The following is a 20,634-nucleotide window of genomic DNA, read 5'->3' as shown; positions in this document are numbered from 1 at the left end:
ATGCTTGATGGCCTCACTCGGTGTGAATCGGGAGAAAATGTCTAAATTGAAAGATTGGGGCGACGGAAGTGATTTTTCAAAGCCGAAAGTTTGCGTGATAGAAAAGGGGGAAAAGGGTTCAAAGGGGTGGTAAAATTTCGTGGAAGCGGAATCAATAAGAAATATGTAGTTACTCGTAATAGCCGAAGACTGCCAAATCGAGCAATACCAAAAGGTCAGGCTGTCGCGCCAAGAGGACCAACACCAATCCGAACCCAAGCAGAGAAAATCGGGAAGGGCTTCTAGGGAGGAGATACATACATACATATGTATGTATTTTCAGGGGGGAAATGCCATTCCATTTCAGGTATCATAGTTGCATCTCCACCGATTGTCGTTTCAACGCCGAGACGTTTCGATGCACATCCTGGTACCAGCGCAGCACAAAAGAGCTAAAACAAAATAGTGAGAAAGAACAGGAAGAGGTAAACATTAACGTTACTTCCATCATATGCTGCGGAGGCACCACCACCGCGGCGTGATTTTTCCTTTGGAGCTAGCAGATGGGATTCTGCACTGGTATTTGACGACATTGACCCAGAGAATAAAATATGGAAGCGGGTTCAAGAAGTGAGGTCCAATGACCTTATAACTCAGCTGGTCGAAACGTGGCCAAGACTTTTCAAAAGCCTCTAGAAGAGTGGTGGTGGGCACAGAGGATAAAATATAGTTTCCCATTTCAGGAGGGCATATGAATTAGCCCCGGGAGGACGGAGGATCTGAAAGCTTGTTTCAATAATGCAGGGGAAAGGAAATGGGGGGAATGTGAGACATGCGCGTGAGACTAAATGTTAGTATATCGTTACCTTGAACATTGTTTGCCACTCGACAAGAACCTAGTTAATAAGAGCTGGTTGTGTTAGCACAAAACGAGATCTAAGGGTCACTGTGGCGTGTTAGTTCTGTTCACAGATGTTGATTACAAAATGACGAATATGACGACGAAAGCTTGGATGATTGGGTATCGTTATGTAGAACGCCAGAATATGCTACTCCGACCGATGTCGCTTGATGTCTGGAGTGGAGCCTTCGAGATCACCAATGCCGGAGTCTATGAAAGAACGCTTTGTCGATTTAGGGCTAACAGGAACAATGGACTCATCCGTATCAGGGACTGCTTTGTCTGAACTGATTGTAGTTTCATCGAAGTCTCCAACAACAGTGCGAGCGGTAGTCGCTGTTGTTTCATCCTGTTTCGGATTGGGGCTTTCCGCTGGGTATGATTCAGCTCCGCCAGGATAAGAGAGAGGTTCCTGATCGGCTCCGTCCAGAGGAGCAGCCGGAGAACCGATGACGGCTATCGCTTCGTGAGCGTCCACCATCGGACTTTTAAAAAGGTCTTCATCAATCTCGAAGAAGTCATGGGTTAGTTCTGGAGTTCTTGGAGCATCCCCGGTGGGAGATTTAACCACCAGTCCGGAGACAGGTTGTTCTCCGTCGTTAAGGATGGGAACTGCCCTGTTCTCGGTCTCCGGTGCATCTTCACCGGGTTCGTAAATTTCACCTTCATCCAGGCTGTTATCGCTATGGTGGGAAAAGGATCCCTCTCGCAGGATCGCATGATCGGTTCCTAGATCGATTTCAATGTGCACATCCTTATTGGTGCTTGATTGAGCATTGGTATCAGACCCATTTACATTGTCCAAAGAGACGGTATGGCTTTCCGTTTGATCATCTTTAGACTCTAAACCAACGTCACCATGTTGGTATTCCACTTCCGTATCTTCTTTCCCCTTTGCTTCCAATTGCGGGGGTACGTGGTTAAACTCGTATCCTTGCACGTAATCTTCTGACTGTTCAGTTGACTCGTCTCTTGAAAGGTCTACAGTCGGGATTTTCATAGATAGTGGTGGGGTAGGCCTATGGTAACTTGCATCGTCTCTACCGGATTCGGGTGGGATATCGTCGTGTTCGTCCCCTAAAAAGTTGACCTCTATCGTTCTTGTCAGCATCAACCAAATCTAGCAGAGAACTAATATCATGCCTACCTTCATATTCTCCTACTTCTTCTTTTCCCTCATCCACACTTTGATCATGTTGGTTGTCACTGTATTCCTCAACATTCTGCGGTGACACAGTATTACCACGGCTAGCAACTTCGGTTGGAATATCGGCTTGAGTTTCTTGCTCGTTTTCGTCGGCAGGTGCAGGGAATTCCGGTTCCTCCAGTGCTGGTGAGCCCTGATTTGCGAAATTGATTGTTGAGTTGTGGCCTGTAGAACCAGCCCATGGGCTCCTAGCCACGTTATCAGAGGAGAGTCCTTCGTCAGCAGGCTCAACATGGTGAGGGTGCTGCTCAGCTGGGGAGCTTGCAGCTTCAGTTGTTGATAATGGTTGTTCATGGGCTTCGCCATCTTCCACTCCATGTTCTGCATCTTTTTCGGCATTGTCAACATCATAACCTTCCCATACTAGATAGGATAACCCTCTACCCTCATGTGCAGCTGCTACAAGACGAGCGAATCCTGATGTGAAAGTTGATCTTGAAGAAAGTGTTAGGTACAGAGGCTCGGGTTCGCTGATGCCATCATTGGAGCAAAGCTCGAGATAAACTTGAATAATTTGGGACAATGATGTTGTGATTTCGCTGCCAGAGCACTAATAATATAAGTTAGGTAGGGCATTCTCGCAATAAATGAGAAGAAAGCGCGTATGATCCTTACCTCGGGCAAGTGCAACCCAAGAGTTTCGATATCCAGTATTAACTCTTCATCCTCGCTAACATGCTCACCCAGTACTTGCCGACACGCTCCCACAAGCTCCTTGATGGGAGCATTGGCTACTCCTTCATCTTGCAGAAAGAACGTTTCCGTTGGGTCATCATCTGCAGGAGGGAATAACGAGATTTCGCTATCTTGGTACAGCACCTTTACTGGATGCAGTGATCTCCTTTCCTGGAACTCTCGTGATTCGCTTTGTGCTTCGCTTGGTGCCTCGTAATCTTGTGCTTCAACAAAATGATAGGTCTCGGTTGTATTGGATAGGTTTTCCTGGCCCGACGGTGAGCGATACCGTCCTTCAGATTCGGGTTCTTGAATTTCAGGTTCTTGAAATCTAGGTGTTTGAGCCTCAGGCTCTGTTTGACTGTGCTCATGCCCGTCTTCCAAACTAGGCTCAACATCTTCAGCATACTTTTCATGGCCTTCAATTAGGTGCGACGCCTCTGTGCTCTCTACAGCCTGAAAAACATCGTTGCCTTCCTCCGCGGCAAGTCTCTCAGGCTTTGACAGAGTAACATTGCTATCTTCTTGAGCCACAAGGCGCTCCTCCGCCACTAGTATATTGTTCGAAATTTCTGTTTCAACTTGGTCTGAATGCGATATGGCTTCTGGAGCCGGCATTTTGGTGTTATCCGCAACCGCCACTTCTTCTATTTCCACTTCTTCCTCCTCCACTTCTGCTTCTTGTGCTACTACTTTTGCTTTCCTTTCCTCTTCCACTTCTTCTGCAATCGGTATGTTTGTATCTTCAAAGTCGCTATTAGGAATAGGGGCATCAATGTCTTCTTCGTAGTCTTCTTCCATCTTTGCTTCGTAATCCATTGGATTATTATAAGCAGAATCCTCATCGAATTGGTAGTATCCTTGGTGGTATTGATCATATCCGGAAGCCAACATATCACCTTCCATATATTCGTCATCAGCCATATCTGCATCGTACTTGGCGTCTATGTCGGCAGGAGGGTGGTCGGAGGCGGCGGCGGAAGCATCATCCACAGGTACATCATTATCTTGCTCGGGAACGCGCACCTGGGTAAAGTCAAGGTCGATTTCGATATCATCGATAGTCCCGGGATGTCCATGGCCAACGTCTGAGGCCACCTCCATATTGTCATCGAAGACAGCGGACTCCATAATTTAGCGTCAAGCTTTTGCTTCCTTTTTCTTACTAGGTCACAGACTGAACATAATGACAAGCAGGCTTATTCGTTCACTTGTCTGAGATCACAGAGAATACACAGGTCGGAAATCTTGTTAGCCGTCATTTGTTGGGTTGGGAGGTGATGGAAGCGGGAAGGGGTTTCAGACGAGAGGTCAAAGAAAACGGGAGCTGATCTGTTTAGGCACGCCGGGAGCTGATAACGAAAACGAACTGAGAAGGATAACATCAATCTGTAAGCTTAACGCGAAGTTCTTGTTGAGCACCGTGCGTCCATGGGGAGAGTTGAAAGTTGTTCAGGGCCCACGGTTTCCTTTGGGCTGTTCCCTTTTTTTGTCAGCAAGCCTGAAGGGGCTTGGTGCACGGACCACCTCGCTCTCCAAAGGCAAGTTGGTTGAAGACAACAAACCCACTTTGCAACGGTTCATTCCACTCCGCACCGCTGCATCGTTTCCTCTCCCAATAAACAGGAGGATCTTTTTCTTTTCACCTCATTTAGGCCGTTTGTATTTTTCTATATACTTTGAGAGACGATGGTAGGTTTGGTTGGCAGATGGCGAAAGCGTGATCCCTCCACTGACTTTCGAACGGCGCAAACCAGGTCATCCTCGCAGCGTCGATATGTACTCGAGGGGGCAAAGCGGTACTCTCGCGCCAGTTCCGTGAAATCGCCCGCTCTCGGATAGAATCGCTATTGGCATCATTCCCGAAGTTAGCAGATTCCGGCACGCAGCACACCATCGTCGAACAAGATAATGTCCGATTCGTCTACCAGCCATTGGACGAATTATACATTGTCCTCATCACAAACAAGCAGTCCAACATCCTCCAAGATATAGACAGCTTGCATATTTTCGCCCAGGTCGTCACAAGTATTTGCAAAAGTCTCGATGAACGGGAGATATTGCGGAATGCATTCGAGCTCCTTAGCGCCTTCGATGAGCTTGTCACTTTGGGCTACCGGGAAAACCTCTCTTTGTCACAGATAAAGACGTTCCTTGAGATGGAAAGTCACGAAGAGAGAGTGCAGGAGATAATTGAAAGGGTATGTGGTAGTACCAATATAGTAACATGATGTGGTCGTTTGACATTTTCACTCTTCCGCAGAACAAGGAACTTGAAGCGAGCGAAGCGCGAAAGCGCAAGGCAAAACAATTGGAGATGCAGCGCAAAGAAGCCGCCCGCAGCGGTCGTGGCGTGGCCCCACGAGCCCCATCTTATCCAGTCTATACTCAGCCGACTCGGCCAACACCTTCTGAGACCCTCGACTCATATGAGGCGGAGAAAAAGAAGACTTTTGCTAAGTGAGTTTTAATTGCGGATCCCTGGCCACCCGCTTTATCCATCCCACTGACGTAGCTATACAGGCCAATGGCTGTTAGGGGCAAGGGAATGCAGCTTGGGAAGAAATCGAAAGCTACCGATATCTATGAGAAAGTTCGAAGCGACCTCGGCCCCTGACGCTGAAAGACAGACCACTGGTTTCCCCGGCCCCTGCACAGGCTTTTTCAGAAAATGTGGCTCAACCGCGCAGCTCATTATCTGTCGACCGCGAGCCTATCCATGTTACTGTGGCTGAAACCATTTCCGCCAAGCTTTCCCGCGATGGCTCAGTGAAGTCATGGGAGATAAAAGGCGATCTTCAACTGCGTATCACGGACGATACATTTACAAAAGTGAAGCTTGGATTAACAGCCAATCCTACTCATGGGGCTGTTTTCCGTACCCATCCTAATGTCGACAAAGCGCTATTTACAAACTCCAAAGTCATTCAACTCCGTGACCCTTCAAAGAGTTTCCCTCACAATATTTCAATTGGAGTCCTTCGGTGGCGCGTCACTGGCACAGACAACACAGACGTTCTTCCAATTACGTTTACCGTTTGGGTAAACAGAGGCACTCAATCAAGCACTGTTACCATTGAGTACGAGCTCAATGGTTCGGACCCACTACGAGACGTTGTTGTAACAATCCCTTTCGGTGCTGTCGAGCCTACCGTGACGAATTATGACGCTGTTTATGAAGTGACTGGAGACAGCCTGGACTGGAACATTGGTACTGTCAACGAATCGAATGTCTCTGGCAGTTTCGAGTTTGAGTCTGAGGACCCCAACAGTGACGAGAATGAGTTTTTCCCGATGACCGTCAAGTTCCAAAAAGAAAGCCCCTTTGTGGATGTTGATGTGCAGTCAGTATCGCTTATGGAAATGGATGGGCAGGCTGTGAATTTCTCGAAGGACTTCAAGACAGTTGCGGATGGATATGCGGTTGAATAATTAATTTTGTTTGCGGTTGTAATTTTCTTTCAAAATTTTAGAATATTTATTTCTGCTTCTCTTGTTTTCCTTTCCCTCCAGCTATGCAACGCTATTCAATTCCATATGACAAAAAAACGTTTCAACCACCTTGCCGGCTGCGAATACAACTTTCCTCCTTATTCTTTATCTTATTTTTCATTCCACGATAGGAACTGGGGATGATTAATTTCACAAAAGGGTATATAGAAAGGAAGTTTTAGGACGAAAGCGAAAGCAATTCGCGGTGCAAATCTGTACTCTATTCATTTAGCTTCAACCAGACTACTCCTGCTATGGGAACAGCTTGAACGGGGTTTTGGTACTTTGGGATATTTCAAGGCTTGTGAGCAAGCCTGTGGAACTTGCCTTGCTGGACTATCATGGATAGAATTCTATCTCAATATGTCTCCGTTTGTGTGGTTATGCTGGTGAGTAAGGGACTCAGGAACTCAAGGGGCACTTCACAATCGGGCTATATGTCTTGAACTTCAGGTTTCTTTTTCTTTTTAGAGCGGACATCTTCGTAGTTGAGAGAGAAAAAGCCAGAAGATCAGGTGCATTGTTCTTGGTTGAGGAATGCTATGCATTCAATAGTTACATAAGGATAAAATTCACCAGGTGTTCATGGTTTTGCTGGGTTTTTTCTGGCTTGAATTGCATGTATACAGCTAATAGCATGGAATTCAAACATACTCCCCCTGTTCGCCTCAGAACCAAACGTCTCTAATAATGGTGAAGCGACGAACACCCTCGCTAGAACAGATGTACAGTACATACATCTACAGATCTGGAGCTTGTTGTTCGGTTAGAGCCTTACATAAGCCACTCAATTTTGGAATCCACTATGACGCGGCTCTGCTTGGGCCGAGGCGGGCTTAGCGCCGTGTGCCTGAAACATCCACCCTGGCCTCAATATCAAACACTCTTTTTGGTCCATCACGAACGCTCCGGCTTTCTTCACCCACTGAGGTCCTCTCTACCCCTTATCCACCTCAGTCCGCCCTTCGCACCGTGCGTCAGTTTTGCTCTGTCTGGTAGCGATCTGTCTTCGACCTCCCTAACCTTGACGATCACATCACCCTTCCCCATCGTCGATCCGCTGAATGGCCTCCCCCGCCGTCTCTCCCTCCTTGAGTTTCCGTCTGACCGCATCTTAAAACTTAATTATCCGGACCCTATCGCACCCCAGCTATTCACTGCAAAGGCCATTGTGCCGTCCATTTCCGTTCCCTCATTCCCATGGGAATACCTGCCACTCGTTTTGCGAATATCCAAATTTTTCAACCTCTACATACAAATTTGTATATATACAAAAGTCCCACCACAAGCCGATCGATACCCAAATCATCGCAAATCCTTCAGAAACTTGCTGGCGCAATTTCTATACGGTCTTGGTACCGCCAGGAAAGCAGTCGATTGATATCTATCTCATACTTTCGCATCAGCTTGTGCTGAATAGTTGTCTTCGTGCGGTTTTATTTATCGGTGTTAGCATTGAGGTACTCGAAGTGGCAGGAGCGTCTAGCTCCTGATATTTATTACAATGGTTTCGGACAAGTCAGTTTCCCAAGCTTTTCCGGTGTTATATGACAGCACATAGTGAGAGAGATCGCCTGGGCTAATATCGTGCTGGGATTGATAGATATATCGGATTGGCGCTTGCCATTCTGTCAACCATGGCTATTGGTAAGAAAGCTATTACCCTGCTTATGACCGAATTTTTACTCACTGGTTCTTGCTTTATAGGTAGCAGTTTCGTAATCACTAAAAAGGTATGTTATTGCTGCGTTACGTTAATCTCGACCAGCGCATTTAAAACCTGATTATGTTCAAATTCCCACATTTCCTGGATCTAACATTTGTCTCCCACAGGGCCTAATGGATGCTTCTAATAGACATGGATTTGAGGGAGATGGGTTTTCATACTTAAAGAGTCCGATCTGGTGGGGCGGAATCACAACATGTACGCATGTCTTCCTTTTTAGCCAAGCAATCCATATCACACTGACACTGGAAGCAAATTAGTGGTTCTCGGAGAAATCGCAAATTTTGCAGCATATGCCTTTGCGCCTGCGATTTTAGTGACGCCATTGGGGGCGCTCAGCGTTCTTATCGGGTATGACTGTCTGGTGTTGGGCTCCCTAGCAATTTAGGATACTAATATCGTTCAGTGCTGTGCTAGGGGCATATTTTCTAGGAGAGCGATTGGGAGTACTCGGAAAGCTTGGTTGTGCTTTGTCATTACTGGGCTCTGTCATAATCGTTCTCCATGCGCCTCCGGATGAAGAAATTGAAACCGTAGATGAAATTCTAGAGTATGCAATCCAACCAGGTAGGCATCTTCTTGTCCAAAATCAAAATCATTCAACGACGCTAAGTATCGACGCAGGTTTCCTTCTGTATTGCGTGGTGGTTGCCGTATTTTCAACTGTCATGATTTATCGAGTGGCCCCGAGATATGGGAAGAAAAACCCACTCATATACATCTCAATTTGCTCGACCGTCGGCTCAGTTTCTGTTATGTCTGTCAAGGCATTTGGAATTGCGCTGAAGCTCACTCTGGCTGGCCACAACCAGTTCTCACATCCATCTACTTACGCTTTTGCTATTGTTGTTGTATGCTGCATTTTGACACAGATGAACTATTTCAACAAGGCTCTAAGTCAATTTTCGACCTCGATGTAAGTTTGAAAAGCTCATTGTATGGTGTTAATTCATATGCTGATCCTCTTTGGCAGAGTGAATCCCTTATATTATGTCACATTTACGACAGCAACGCTATGCGCCTCTTTCATCCTCTTCCATGGCTTCAACACCACTGACCCTGTCAACACTATATCCCTTCTCTGTGGCTTCCTTGTTATCTTCGCCGGGGTTTACCTACTGAACTTGTCCAGGAGTGACCCAGATGGCATTTCGCTTGCTGGAAAAACCAACGAGGACGACGGTGTCCCTACCGATGGAATTGCGTCAATTCAAACCCGCTTATCATTGCAAAATCGAAGGAGTATGGACCGACATCGGCGGAGCTCGTCGAGCATTGAGTATTACGGAGGACCCAGTGACCGTGAAGGACTCATGCGTTCGTATGATGTTGAATCAGGAGCTTTCGGCCTACAGGATCTTGCGGAAGAGAGTGATGACGGACATCAAGAGGACTCGACGCAGAAACGGAACGGCTCTGCGCACCCTCCAACATCACCAAAGGTTCCTGGCACATGAAACAAAAATATCTTGGAATTTCTCCCATCGTCTTCTCCTTCGATTACGTGCTTTCCATTCCTTCCCAGATTCGTCGACTTATTTTCCCGCCTCCAACCAAACTATATCACACATATTCTTTTTTACCTCCCCTCAGATATATAAGGGGGTTTGCCCATGAATAATGGAAACGATCACGAAAAGTACACATCGAATTTTGTGATGATCCATTTTCTTCCTTCACTCTCTTAACATGGTCATACAGGTCGGGTTGGACTCGAACAATCAAATAGCAACAACAGCTATGATGCGGGGTTGTATTTCATTCTTCTTCTTTTTTTCATATTTATTTGTTTTCTTTCTCCCTACCATTCAGTCGAGCTTGGGCGGGACATATTGATCATACGGGTTATGTTAGGGCTAGGTCAAGCTATGTTTGTTGGGTTTAGGGTAGGTAATGAATCTCTCCCTCACTTGCATTGTAAAAAACAGGGGGGTATTAAGGCGTTTGTGCTCCTATGCTTTACTTTACTTTTACTTTTTTTCCCCCTCATTTTCCTGCATTCCCGTGAGGGATTCGCCTGAAATCTAGATCTCATTTTTCTCGGTATCTTTGGTCTTATCTCCTTTTCCTTCTTGCAGCTTCACTTTGCCATTTTCTGTTCGCGGTGATACTCATTTTCGTCTTGATTTTCCATTTCTTTACTCTCTTATTTTCACGGCATCAAAGCATTCGGTTTTGGATCGGAAGCCAAGGCAAAGAACTAAACAGCGAATTCCCAGTGACAACGGGAATTTAAATAGTCACCGTACACAAACGGAAACAGATATATAACTGTCGGAGCGACAAAGCGACTTATATTTGATGGAAGCCAATTTTTTTTTCAGATTCCATCTCTATTTTCCCTTTCAACTCTCTTCTCCTTTCTTCTCCACTTCATCTTGAGTAAATATTTACCTTCCCCATACTCCTGGAGTAATTACATATTTCACCGCGAATTTGGCCAGAATCTCTCCAACAATTGCCTTCCGCCCTTCTCTCCATGCTCACCAAGGTTCATATGCCGGAATTCACGTGTCTATGCTTACCCATAATGGGAAGATGTCTTAGGTATGTCTACCTTCTCAATTCTTAGTGTTGCTTCCTTTACGATTTTTCCATTTTACTTATTTATTACGAAGATGCTTTATTCATCTTCTCTCAGACACATACTCTCTCTCTTGGTAGTTCTAAAATGTCGTCCCAGTTGTGGTCTCCGGTCATGCGTGTATTCAAGTTTCGAAGAAGCCAGTTAATGAGTACCCCTAAGTTTTGCATCATCTGCCACCTTTTTGCAGGTTCCTAGGATCACGTATTCTTTCACTTATGCATGGGGATGGATCAGAGAATGCGATAATTGCTGAATTTAAGGGTAAAGATAGGGATGTGAAATATATATCTACAGTCCGCCATGGATCGTTGGTCGCAATCCAGACTGTGAAACCCCCTACTAAAACAGCTCAGGTTACTGAACTAATTGACAAACAGAAGGGTTCCGCCAACCTCATGTTGTCTGGAGCAAACTGCTCTGATTGCTGGGCAAAAAAAATGCTTCGCAACTGTATCAAGGCTAACATTCTTCCAAGCTGCTCCCTTTCAGATGGCATGATGACCAATTGCTTCCCAGTCGTAGATCGTCAACCTCAATCAAAAAGCTCTTCCGCCTCACCAGCTCATCTCCATCTATCTCCCTTGCCACCGTCTGCACGCCATGGATGAACTGTAGACGCTTCTCGTAGTGATTCCAAGTCCAATCAGTAATTCGGGAAAGAGTGTACAGTGCGTTCTGTCTTCAAAAATCCTCTCCCTCCCTCTCCCTCCCTCCCTCCCTCTCTCTCTATCTCCTTTCTATTTTAAAGCAATGATAGTTTCTTACCAAATATTTATCTTTAGTTCTTGTCTCAGGCTTGAAGTTTGAAGTTGACATAGGAACTAACTAGTTATGGCCTAATGCATTAGTAATGATCATCTTGTGCCTGGCATAAAATATCATCTGATTCAAACTCTAAGACCAATTGACTTCATTGTAGAGTGTAAATAAGACCATTAACTTTTTCAACGAAGCGATGAAGAATCAGATATTCTATTCCTGCGGGCCATAAGAAAAGATAATGCCGGGGCTGGCCAGGAAGCTTTTGATTTTTGCTGCTGTGGATGGGCTCATTCTTCAGCCTTACAGTTCATCACAGCGCGGGGCTCCGAGCAACCCGTCCTCTGCTCTACGGATTGAGTACAAAACTCGCCGTATAGACTCTGCGCCATCTTCCTCGAATTCCGATGATGCTTGCTTGGAGTCTCATGGAGTAATTGGTTTGTTATATCATCCTGGCCCCAGATTGATTATTGGGAATCTGACAATCTTTCTCCATCCAACAGGCTTGCTCTCTCTTGCATCATTCTCATTCTTAATATCCATTACCCAACGCCAGCAGGTGGCTCAGATCTTTGGAAAGCCTATTTTTGCAATTACAAGTGTAGCTATCATTCCTCTTTCCTCTCAGGCGGAGGCAACCAAAGCGATCAATCAGGCCCATGCCCAGATAGCGTCCAACAAGGATAAAGCTACCCAGAATGATATCGAGACCCAGTCTTTGGAGAGCGACTCCGATCTGTCCACCGGCCGCAGTAGTGAGGATATCGATCTAGAAGGCTTGGATTCGACAGATCGAGGAATATATCCCCCGTTGGGCAGTAAGGGTAGTAAGGGAAGCACTATTGCCGAGGACGTTATTGAAAAGCGGGGACGGTACGGCAGGTTCACTTCCCGCTGGTTTTCCAAACATGGGTGGGCGGGAGAGAACAGCCCTCAGAATAGGGGATTTCAAGAGATAATGGATCCTGCTGCAGAAGGGTCCATCGGAGGAAGGAAGAGTGGGGATTATATCGATGAAATCCTGGAACTTGATGACCTTTCACCCACTGGACAGAAAGCTTCTTCTGATCCCCAAGGAATTGCCACGCCAGCCACAGGAACGGCAACATGCGAGTTAATGCCCAAATTTCTGCGCTATGCGAAGATGATGTTCAGTTCAAACAGTTTTTATTTTTCTTATGATTATGACATTACTCGAAAGTTTGGTGCCCACGACCCTCAAATGTCACCAGTACCACTGCACAGGATGGCAGATCCCTTGGTATGAAGCTTTCTTCTAAGTATTCACTGCATGTCGAACGTCACTAATTTGATTCAGTATTTCTGGAACCGATATTTGATGAGCCCTTTCATTGAGAGTGGATACCACTCGTTGGTCCTTCCGCTGATACAGGGCTTTGTTGGACAGAAGGAGTTCACTGTTACGAAGTCCACCAAATCGCCAGCCGCTCAGGATACAACTATTACCCTAGTAGCTGATGTCGATAATAACGCACCAGATGTCCATGCTGAAAATGAGGGCGAATGCGATAAATTTCTTCTTACTTTAATTTCACGACGATCAGTAAAACGCCCAGGGCTTCGATATCTTCGAAGAGGAGTGGATGATGAAGGCAATGTCGCAAACTCTGTGGAGACAGAGCAAATTTTATCTAGGCCGTCATGGAACCCAGCGGACAATATATATTCGCTGCTCCAGGTTCGTGGATCAATACCGCTTTACTTCTCCCAGTCTCCTTACTACTTCAAACCCATACCTGTTCTCCGCCACTCCATCGAAACCAATCAAGCGTCGTTCGCTCGGCATTTCCGCGACCTTAGCAGGCGGTATGGCGAAATCCAAGCCATTAGCCTCTTGGATAAACACGGGGTGGAAGTTAAAATTGGAGAGACATACGAAAGTTTCGTGGACATATATAATCGTCGCAACAATGCGGACTCACACAAAATTGGATTCGACTGGTTTGACTTTCATGCAGAATGTCGTGGAATGAAATTCGAAAACATCCAGTGCTTAGTTGATTCCATATCGGGGACACTAGACCGATTTGGAAGCACCGTCATACAAGATAATATTGTGTTGAAAAGTCAGTCCGGCATCATCAGGACAAATTGTATGGACTGTTTGGATCGTACTGGTGTTGCACAATGTGCGTTTGGACAACGAGCATTAGAAAAGCAACTCGAGAGCGAGGGCTACTCGATCGACCTACGGACTAGCACATCTACACAATGGTTCAACGTTTTGTGGGCTGATAATGGGGATGCCATATCGAAACAGTACTCCTCAACAGCTGCCCTTAAAGGAGATTATACCAGAACTAGAAAACGAGATGTTCGCGGAGCGCTCAACGACCTCGGGCTAACCCTCTCGCGCTACTTCAACAATATAGTCAACGATTACTTCTCCCAAGCTTGTATCGACTACCTCCTGGGAAATGTCACAACCCGTGTTTTCGACGAGTTCGAGATGAACCTAATGTCCGCTGATCCAGGGATATCTATCGAAAAAGTACGGCAGCACGCCATCGACACCAGTTGCCGGATCGTGATAAGCGACGAGTCCGAGGAACTTGTGGGAGGCTGGACGGTTTCAAGCCCGCACCGGCCTAATACATTGCGGTCATTGCCGTTTGAACAGTCTGTCCTTTTACTGACGGATGCTGCTGTCTACTGCTGTCGTTTTGACTGGGACACGGACAAAGTTACTTCCTTCGAGCGCATCGACCTTCGCTCCATTACCAACATCAATTACGGCACTTACATTACCTCAACTTTAACCGATGCCCAAATGGACCCGAACCATAATGTCGGTGTCGTTATAACTTACCAACCAGGCGCGACAAATATGCTACGCGTAAACACACGCTCCCTCCACAGCCTCTTTGACCAGATATCACAACTATCCCCTGCATCCACTGAATCTGCCACGAACAATCCCCTGACCCCAGGACCGGATTGGGACATTACCTCACTATTCAAAACGAGCGGCAGTGGCAACAGTAGACTCCCAGCCTCGCGCATTTTGGCGTTCAAAATCCTCCCACAAACTAACATAGCTGCAAGGAATGCCCTGGATAACGTGCAGGTCAGTGAAAAGGACGCTGCGCGTGCTCTCAGCGAAGAGATTGAGCGCACTTGCATGCGGGGCGCGCCGGATAAAAACGGCGCCGCCGATACAGGCGACTCGGGGCGTGTTGATAAACATACAATCGTTGAAGAGAGGGAGATCATCTCAACGGCTGGTGCGAAGAAACGGACGGGATATTTGGAGCATTTGGTATTTGATATTAAGAAGCTAGTATGGGCTTGAGGTTTTGCTGGTGGCTCTCTCTTGGACATCATTCTCCCTTCCGGCACGGGCGATGAGGGTGTGGATTCCCAATTTTGATTTCAACTTTTTCCTCTTTTCTTTTTAATTATTTATTTTTTATTTGGTGATTTTGTCCCATGCCAGGCATATTCTACTTTCATTGATTTCGTGCATTGCATCATACAGTTGATACCCAGGTCGGAATAGTTTGGCCTTCTCTTCTTTTCATATATATACCCATGTACTTGTATATATCCATCCATACAATTATACATACGCTGCTGAAGAGCATCGGATAATATATAGAACGTAGTATTATTCTATGTTATTGTTTTAAAGTAGGAAGAGCTTTTGTTTTCCCTAGGGGTCCCCAAAAAAAGATACGTGTCACCTTAGCGTAAGATTTCGCCCTATTTAATCCGCAGGCAGGTTAAGTAGTTCCAATAGAATATCTGTTTAATCTACAGGTCTCATCAGCCTTGGTCACCAACGCACGGCGGTCATTTCCGCAGTGGCCACATGCTTCACGAGATCGGCCCAAACCGCCAGATTGTCCCTATGTAGTCGCTCTTCAGGGAGTAGCCGCTTCCGCCGATGGGTATATGCCTGTATATATCGTTTTGTATATTGAACCACAACCAGCATCAGCCAGAAATTGGAACTCATCTCGGCTTCACGCGATCCCACGGGCTGAAACATTTCACATATTAGGTTTGAAAGCAAGAGTTTCTGACACGACACGCAGGTTTTCCATGAAATTAAGATGCTCGACCCAGACACGGATTTTAGCTACATGATCTTTGTTTTGAGTGTCTTGACACCTGCGACAGGCTCTGAATATTCCAAGAACGGACGGGGATCTATAATGAAAGCTTAACATGCGTTTCCCCACCTTTTGGGGGGTCAAGTAAGTAAAATATATGTGCTGGAGGTCGTGAGACTGAGCAAACAACGTCCCCAAACCAACATCAAATGGATGTTTGAAATATACTTGGCATGGTCGAACTTTGTCCGGGTTCCCAGGTATGCGGAATTGCTCGTCTCCCGTACCCTATGCATCGCTGATTTTGCAGACTTATCACGCAGTCCCTAATTGACGTTTTAAGTTAGTTCTTGGCGGTATATCAACGCCATGGCTCATGCCGTGGCTTAGGCGGTTGCGATTGACATATGTGTTGGTACCTGAAGCACCAAAAACACAAAGGAAGATAGCCCGATCAAGGAATCACCGGGATTATTCTCAGTCGGTAATTCCCCATGCGCCCCGCAATGCTGGGTGCTTTTGTTCCCTTGTTCCCGTGGTTGAGAGGGAAATAAAGTTGCGAAGAAGCGTTGTTCGTGGGTTCGTTGTTGGTTGACTCCTCTGCGGATGCCAAGCCCCAAAATTCTGCCGCCTGCCACCGCTCCGTTAGCCGCATCGAGAGCATTCCCACCACCGCCAACCCTCCACTGTGCCCTCACCACCAGCGACGTCTAAAACTCCCACCGCTTGCAGACAACCCTGCGCGCACTTTTTGTCTTGATTTTCTGTCTGGCTTACGACGAAGCTTTCCCAGAGAAACTCAAGCCGCTAATCTTTGAGTGGTGTCCGTACAGTGATATCCCTTCTGCAGATCTCCACCCTATCTCTTACACCCCACCATCTCACAGAAGTCAAACCACACCCCTCATCAACGAACATTTAAATACCCGCGAAAACCCAAAGTACGGGGCGGGCGCCTTGATTTGGGAGATTCCATATAGGCGATAGAGAGGCACCTCTCTTGAAGCTTCTCCTGAACATTACTGTTCAGTGATAATTGAATCTTTATCAGAGCTCCCCATCGCTCTTAAGTTGGTATTGGCTATACCCCTGCCAATTTTTATCGCAATGGCATGGCAACCGCAGGACGAGCCATTGAGGCAATTGGCTGGATTTCTACATGATTCATTGAACGGAAGCGATGGCTCTACACGAAAACATGCTGAACAGGTATGTTTACAAAACCCCTCTTCCCTCCCCTCCCATGTTTTGCAACCCCCCCCCCCCCTTCTCCCCTCTTTGCGAATGGTGCTTTGTTGTATAGTAAGAACTGTTAAACGCTATAAATATCCCTGGTTTCCTATTTGGTGGTGTTTTGAGCTGACAGTTATTATTTGGTAGATGCTGGTGCAAGCTACAACCTCCCCAGATTTTGCAAATTATCTCACCTACCTGTTCAGCACGCCCCAACCACCTTCTCATATCGGGTTTGATCTTCACACTTATAATGTTATTCGGATCGCAGCGGCATTGAACCTAAAAACTAAACTTAGAGTCGCGTATGGGACTGTTACACCAGAGAGTCTGGAATATATTCGTTCATCTGCGCTTTCAGTACTCCAAGACCCTTCCCCGCCGATTCGCAATTCGGCCGGTTCCATAATTGCAGAGATCGTCGCGCGAGGTGGCCTTCTGGCATGGCCAAATTTGCTGGATGAACTTCTTTCCCTGGTCTCGAATTCTTCGGGATCTGTGCCGATGTTAACCCAGGAGGCGGCCATGTCAGCTCTGTCGAAGGTCTGCGAGGATAACAAAAAGCTGCTGGATAAAGATTTCCAGGGTCAGCGACCATTAGATATTATTCTCCCGAGGGTAATGCAATGCACATCCAACCCTAGCCCAAGAATTCGCTCTACCGCTCTAGCGACAATCCACATGTTCCTTTCGCAAAGACCAAATATTTTAATTGGCTCGTTGGATACTTTCCTTGGCCATGTATTCCAGCTTGCCAGTGATCCAAATACCGATGTTCGGAGGATGGTATGCCAGTCTTTTGTGCAGTTAGTGGATATCGCCCCGGATAACCTCATTCCTCACCTTGGGGGGCTGGTTGACTATGTGCTCATGCAACAGCATGATCCCGAGGACCCGGAATTGGCTTTGGATGCAGCAGAGTTTTGGCTGGCCATTGGGGAGCAGAAAAAATTACATGAGCCGTTAGTGCCATACTTAAGTAAAATTATACCTATTCTTCTTCGCAGCATGATATATGATGAGGACGACGCGATACTTTTAGCTGGAGAGCATGACGACGCCGAAACCGAAGATAAGGTAGAAGATCTGAAGCCTCAATTTGCTAAAACCAAAAGCTCTCGGTTACAGTTGACTGGTGGTGATGACAAGCCCAATGGTGATGTCAATGAAGCTGGCGCAGATGATGATGATCTGAGTGAGGGAGAAATAGAAGATGATTTGTACGAGTATGGAGACGATGACCCCGAGGCGGAATGGACATTACGAAAATGTTCAGCAGCGGCACTGGATGTTTTCGCCAACGTGTACCATCAACCTGTTTTCGAAATCATATTGCCGTATCTCAAAGATAACTTGCGGCATGCCCAATGGACGAATCGAGAAGCTGCTGTGCTAGCGCTCGGCGCTATTGCAGATGGCTGTATGGATACCGTTACACCTCATCTACCAGAACTCATCCCTTACCTTATATCCCTCCTTTCAGATCCTGAACCAATCGTTAGGAAAATTACTTGTTGGTGCCTCGGCAGATATTCGGAATGGGCTGCTCACCTTGATGCGGCTGAAAAGACCCAATTTTTCGAGCCGATGATGGAAGGGATTCTGCACAGGATGTTAGATAATAATAAGAAAGTCCAAGAGGCAGCGGCATCAGCGTTCACGAGTTTAGAAATGAAATCGGACGCGAATCTTCTGCCATATTGCCAGCCGATATTGCGGCAGTTCGTTCTCTGTTTCGAAAAGTACAAAGATCGCAACATGTACGTACTTTACGACTGTGTCCAAACTTTGGCTGAAAGCGTTATGTCCGAGCTAGCGAAGCCAGAACTGGTGGATATCCTTATGCCTGCACTTATCCAGCGATGGAACAAATTATCTGACCAGTCCAGAGAACTTTTCGCATTACTAGAATGCTTGGGCTACGTGGCTGCTGCTTATGGTGATGCTTTCTCTCCCTTTGCTCCTCCGATATTCGCCAGATGCGTTAAAATTATATACACGAATATCCAGGATTACCTTACCGCAGTGAATCACAACACTGGTGAGGAACCTGATAAAGATTTCCTGGTAACAAGTTTAGACATGCTCGGTTCGATTATCCAGGCTATTGATCCCCAGAAAAGCTCAGAACTAGTAACCACGTCCCAACCACCGTTTTTTGAACTTCTCCGCTTCTGTCTTGAAGATTCCAACTGGGAAGTACGGATGTCGTCATATGCCCTACTTGGAGATTGTGCGATCAATATTTTCCCTACTCTTGCACCCGTCCTTCCTACAATAATGCAGATCCTAATCAAACAGCTTGATCTCAACCTAATAAGAGACGATGAGTCTGAGAATGGTCTTCGTGTGATAAACAATGCTTGCTGGGCTTCAGGCGAGATTGTTGCTGCTAGCAAAGACGGGATGGCTCCATTTCTGGAAAATCTTTTCCAGGCTCTCACCGCAATCATGAGCAACGAAGAAGTTCCCGATTCTGTTAACGAAAATGCAGCGATGGCTTTGGGTCGCTTGGGAATCGGATGCGCTCAACAGCTTGCCCCGCACTTAGGAGAGTTTGCAGATATGTTCCTTCGATCAATGACCAAAATCGACTTCACCCGCGAGAAGGCAAGCTCGTTCTTTGGATTCAATCAAGTCGTCCGGGAAAACCCAAAGGCTATGGAAAGTTGCCTTTCGGATTATTTCCATGCAATTGCCGTATTTCCGCGTAAATCCTTGAATCAGCCTCACTTCGAGGACTTACAACAGTCGTTCCAGCAGGTGAGGAACATCTATATCACCCATAGACTCGGCCCCTACTTTCTTATTGAATATGCGCACAAAGTCTAATTCACAGCCAACTATATAGGTGCTTCAAGGATACAAAGACCTAATCCCGGACTTCAACTCGTTTATGGCCTCCCTACCCCCTGCCATTTCCAGAAAACTCCAAACTGCGTATCAACTCTGATTTATCTGGCACAAATATGTTAATCTAATTTTCGTAATCTATTAAGAAACATGAGATAGCCCGTCAGCCTTATTAAAAACAGAAACACTCCCAGACGGCGATGAATAATATGATAGCACATTTATATCCGTTTTTATCCAATCGATATTCTCCTAGGCACATGTGGCTATTCTCTCTTTTTCCAACACTATATACCTTACTTTCCAATGCATATTTTCAGGACCCCTTCTTCCCGTTACTCCCTTTCCTTGGCTTTTTTCTCCATGTTTTATTTCCACTTCCTCAATTTCTATTTCTTGGGTTTTTCATTCTTTCTCGAGCCTTGATTCTCGCCCACCTTGTTACCCTATGCTTCCAAGACTTTTGTTCCTCGGTTTGATTTCTTTATATACACATAGGGCATTCGCGAAAAAACGGGAGTTCATTTATTTTTGTCATCTGCTTACTCGTGTATTTATTTGTGAAAGCTCACACGGTGGACGGAAAAAGATCGAGGAATGGACAGGGAATATCAATATCTCAGTCACCCATTTCTGAGATAAACCACGTCTGGTTGAAAGTTATGATCATGTTCTGCAATTTCTTAACTCCTCTCCTTGCACTCCCGTTTACTGATCTTATGCCCCAAACTCCCTTTTTGGCGATCTCGTCGACTGGCCGTTGCTCTAATCTACTCTCCCCCTCGCGCTGATATTTGTTTTTATCACTATACTGTTTTTTCCGGCCATCTTTATCTCGTGTCGTGCATCTCCTGCTTGCATTCATTCCGTTTGACATGCTTCGGCGCAGTTGCAACAAATTCATTCATACCCAGGGAGAAGGTGAAGGCGATATTAAACCAAAGGAAATAAAAAGTCAGAATGGCTTCTCTCCTGGTTGCTCTTGTATCCAGGATCATTCTTTTGGATTTTGTCGAGGCTATTTCGTAGTCTTGATATCTATCCCACTGACCTTTTCCTTATCAGCCTTCGTTGATAATGGGCAGAAATAGGCAGATGTATAAGGTTTGCTTCTGCCCTGGAGCGTTTTTATTTTATTTTATT

General features: G+C 46.1%; 7 protein-coding genes across 7 annotated transcripts; 5 read left to right on the top strand and 2 right to left on the bottom strand.

Annotated features, from left to right (window-relative positions):
- Nucleotides 1-1,028: 1,028 nt before the first annotated feature.
- On the bottom strand, nucleotides 1,029-3,893 carry HCBG_01335 (uncharacterized protein; the record flags this gene model as incomplete). Its single annotated transcript, XM_045428385.1, has 3 exons — nucleotides 1,029-1,957; nucleotides 2,028-2,637; nucleotides 2,703-3,893. The coding sequence occupies 3 exons, from the start codon at nucleotides 3,891-3,893 to the stop codon at nucleotides 1,029-1,031; spliced, it is 2,730 nt and encodes a 909-aa protein (XP_045290171.1).
- Nucleotides 3,894-4,374: 481 nt separating this feature from the next.
- HCBG_01334 (coatomer subunit delta) lies at nucleotides 4,375-6,466 on the top strand (the record flags this gene model as incomplete). Its single annotated transcript, XM_045428384.1, has 4 exons — nucleotides 4,375-4,454; nucleotides 4,520-4,963; nucleotides 5,026-5,222; nucleotides 5,357-6,466. 4 exons carry the CDS (start codon nucleotides 4,452-4,454, stop codon nucleotides 6,192-6,194), a joined length of 1,482 nt encoding a protein of 493 aa, XP_045290170.1.
- Nucleotides 6,467-7,059: 593 nt separating this feature from the next.
- Nucleotides 7,060-7,635, top strand: HCBG_01333 (uncharacterized protein; the record flags this gene model as incomplete). The annotated part of the gene is made up of 1 exon (XM_045428383.1): nucleotides 7,060-7,635. The coding sequence occupies one exon, from the start codon at nucleotides 7,060-7,062 to the stop codon at nucleotides 7,633-7,635; it is 576 nt and encodes a 191-aa protein (XP_045290169.1).
- A 256-nt stretch (nucleotides 7,636-7,891) lies between these two features.
- HCBG_01332 (DUF803 domain-containing protein) lies at nucleotides 7,892-10,025 on the top strand (the record flags this gene model as incomplete). The annotated part of the gene is made up of 7 exons (XM_045428382.1): nucleotides 7,892-7,901; nucleotides 7,962-7,987; nucleotides 8,088-8,178; nucleotides 8,241-8,331; nucleotides 8,387-8,547; nucleotides 8,605-8,896; nucleotides 8,954-10,025. The coding sequence occupies 7 exons, from the start codon at nucleotides 7,892-7,894 to the stop codon at nucleotides 9,435-9,437; spliced, it is 1,155 nt and encodes a 384-aa protein (XP_045290168.1).
- Nucleotides 10,026-11,567: 1,542 nt separating this feature from the next.
- On the top strand, nucleotides 11,568-14,775 carry HCBG_01331 (SacI domain-containing protein; the record flags this gene model as incomplete). Its single annotated transcript, XM_045428381.1, has 3 exons — nucleotides 11,568-11,766; nucleotides 11,833-12,590; nucleotides 12,648-14,775. The coding sequence occupies 3 exons, from the start codon at nucleotides 11,568-11,570 to the stop codon at nucleotides 14,640-14,642; spliced, it is 2,952 nt and encodes a 983-aa protein (XP_045290167.1).
- A 259-nt stretch (nucleotides 14,776-15,034) lies between these two features.
- Nucleotides 15,035-16,069, bottom strand: HCBG_01330 (uncharacterized protein; the record flags this gene model as incomplete). The annotated part of the gene is made up of 4 exons (XM_045428380.1): nucleotides 15,035-15,052; nucleotides 15,138-15,332; nucleotides 15,693-15,731; nucleotides 15,872-16,069. 4 exons carry the CDS (start codon nucleotides 16,067-16,069, stop codon nucleotides 15,035-15,037), a joined length of 450 nt encoding a protein of 149 aa, XP_045290166.1.
- Nucleotides 16,070-16,512: 443 nt separating this feature from the next.
- Nucleotides 16,513-19,591, top strand: HCBG_01329 (uncharacterized protein; the record flags this gene model as incomplete). Its single annotated transcript, XM_045428379.1, has 3 exons — nucleotides 16,513-16,614; nucleotides 16,786-19,401; nucleotides 19,490-19,591. The coding sequence occupies 3 exons, from the start codon at nucleotides 16,513-16,515 to the stop codon at nucleotides 19,589-19,591; spliced, it is 2,820 nt and encodes a 939-aa protein (XP_045290165.1).
- Between the last annotated feature and the right edge of the window lie 1,043 nt (nucleotides 19,592-20,634).

The sequence above is a fragment of the Histoplasma capsulatum genome, assembly GCF_000150115.1.
Source record: "Histoplasma capsulatum G186AR genomic scaffold supercont2.2, whole genome shotgun sequence".
NCBI classification, from domain to species: Eukaryota; Fungi; Ascomycota; class Eurotiomycetes; order Onygenales; family Ajellomycetaceae; genus Histoplasma; species Histoplasma capsulatum.
This window is presented reverse-complemented; position numbering and strand designations above follow the sequence as displayed.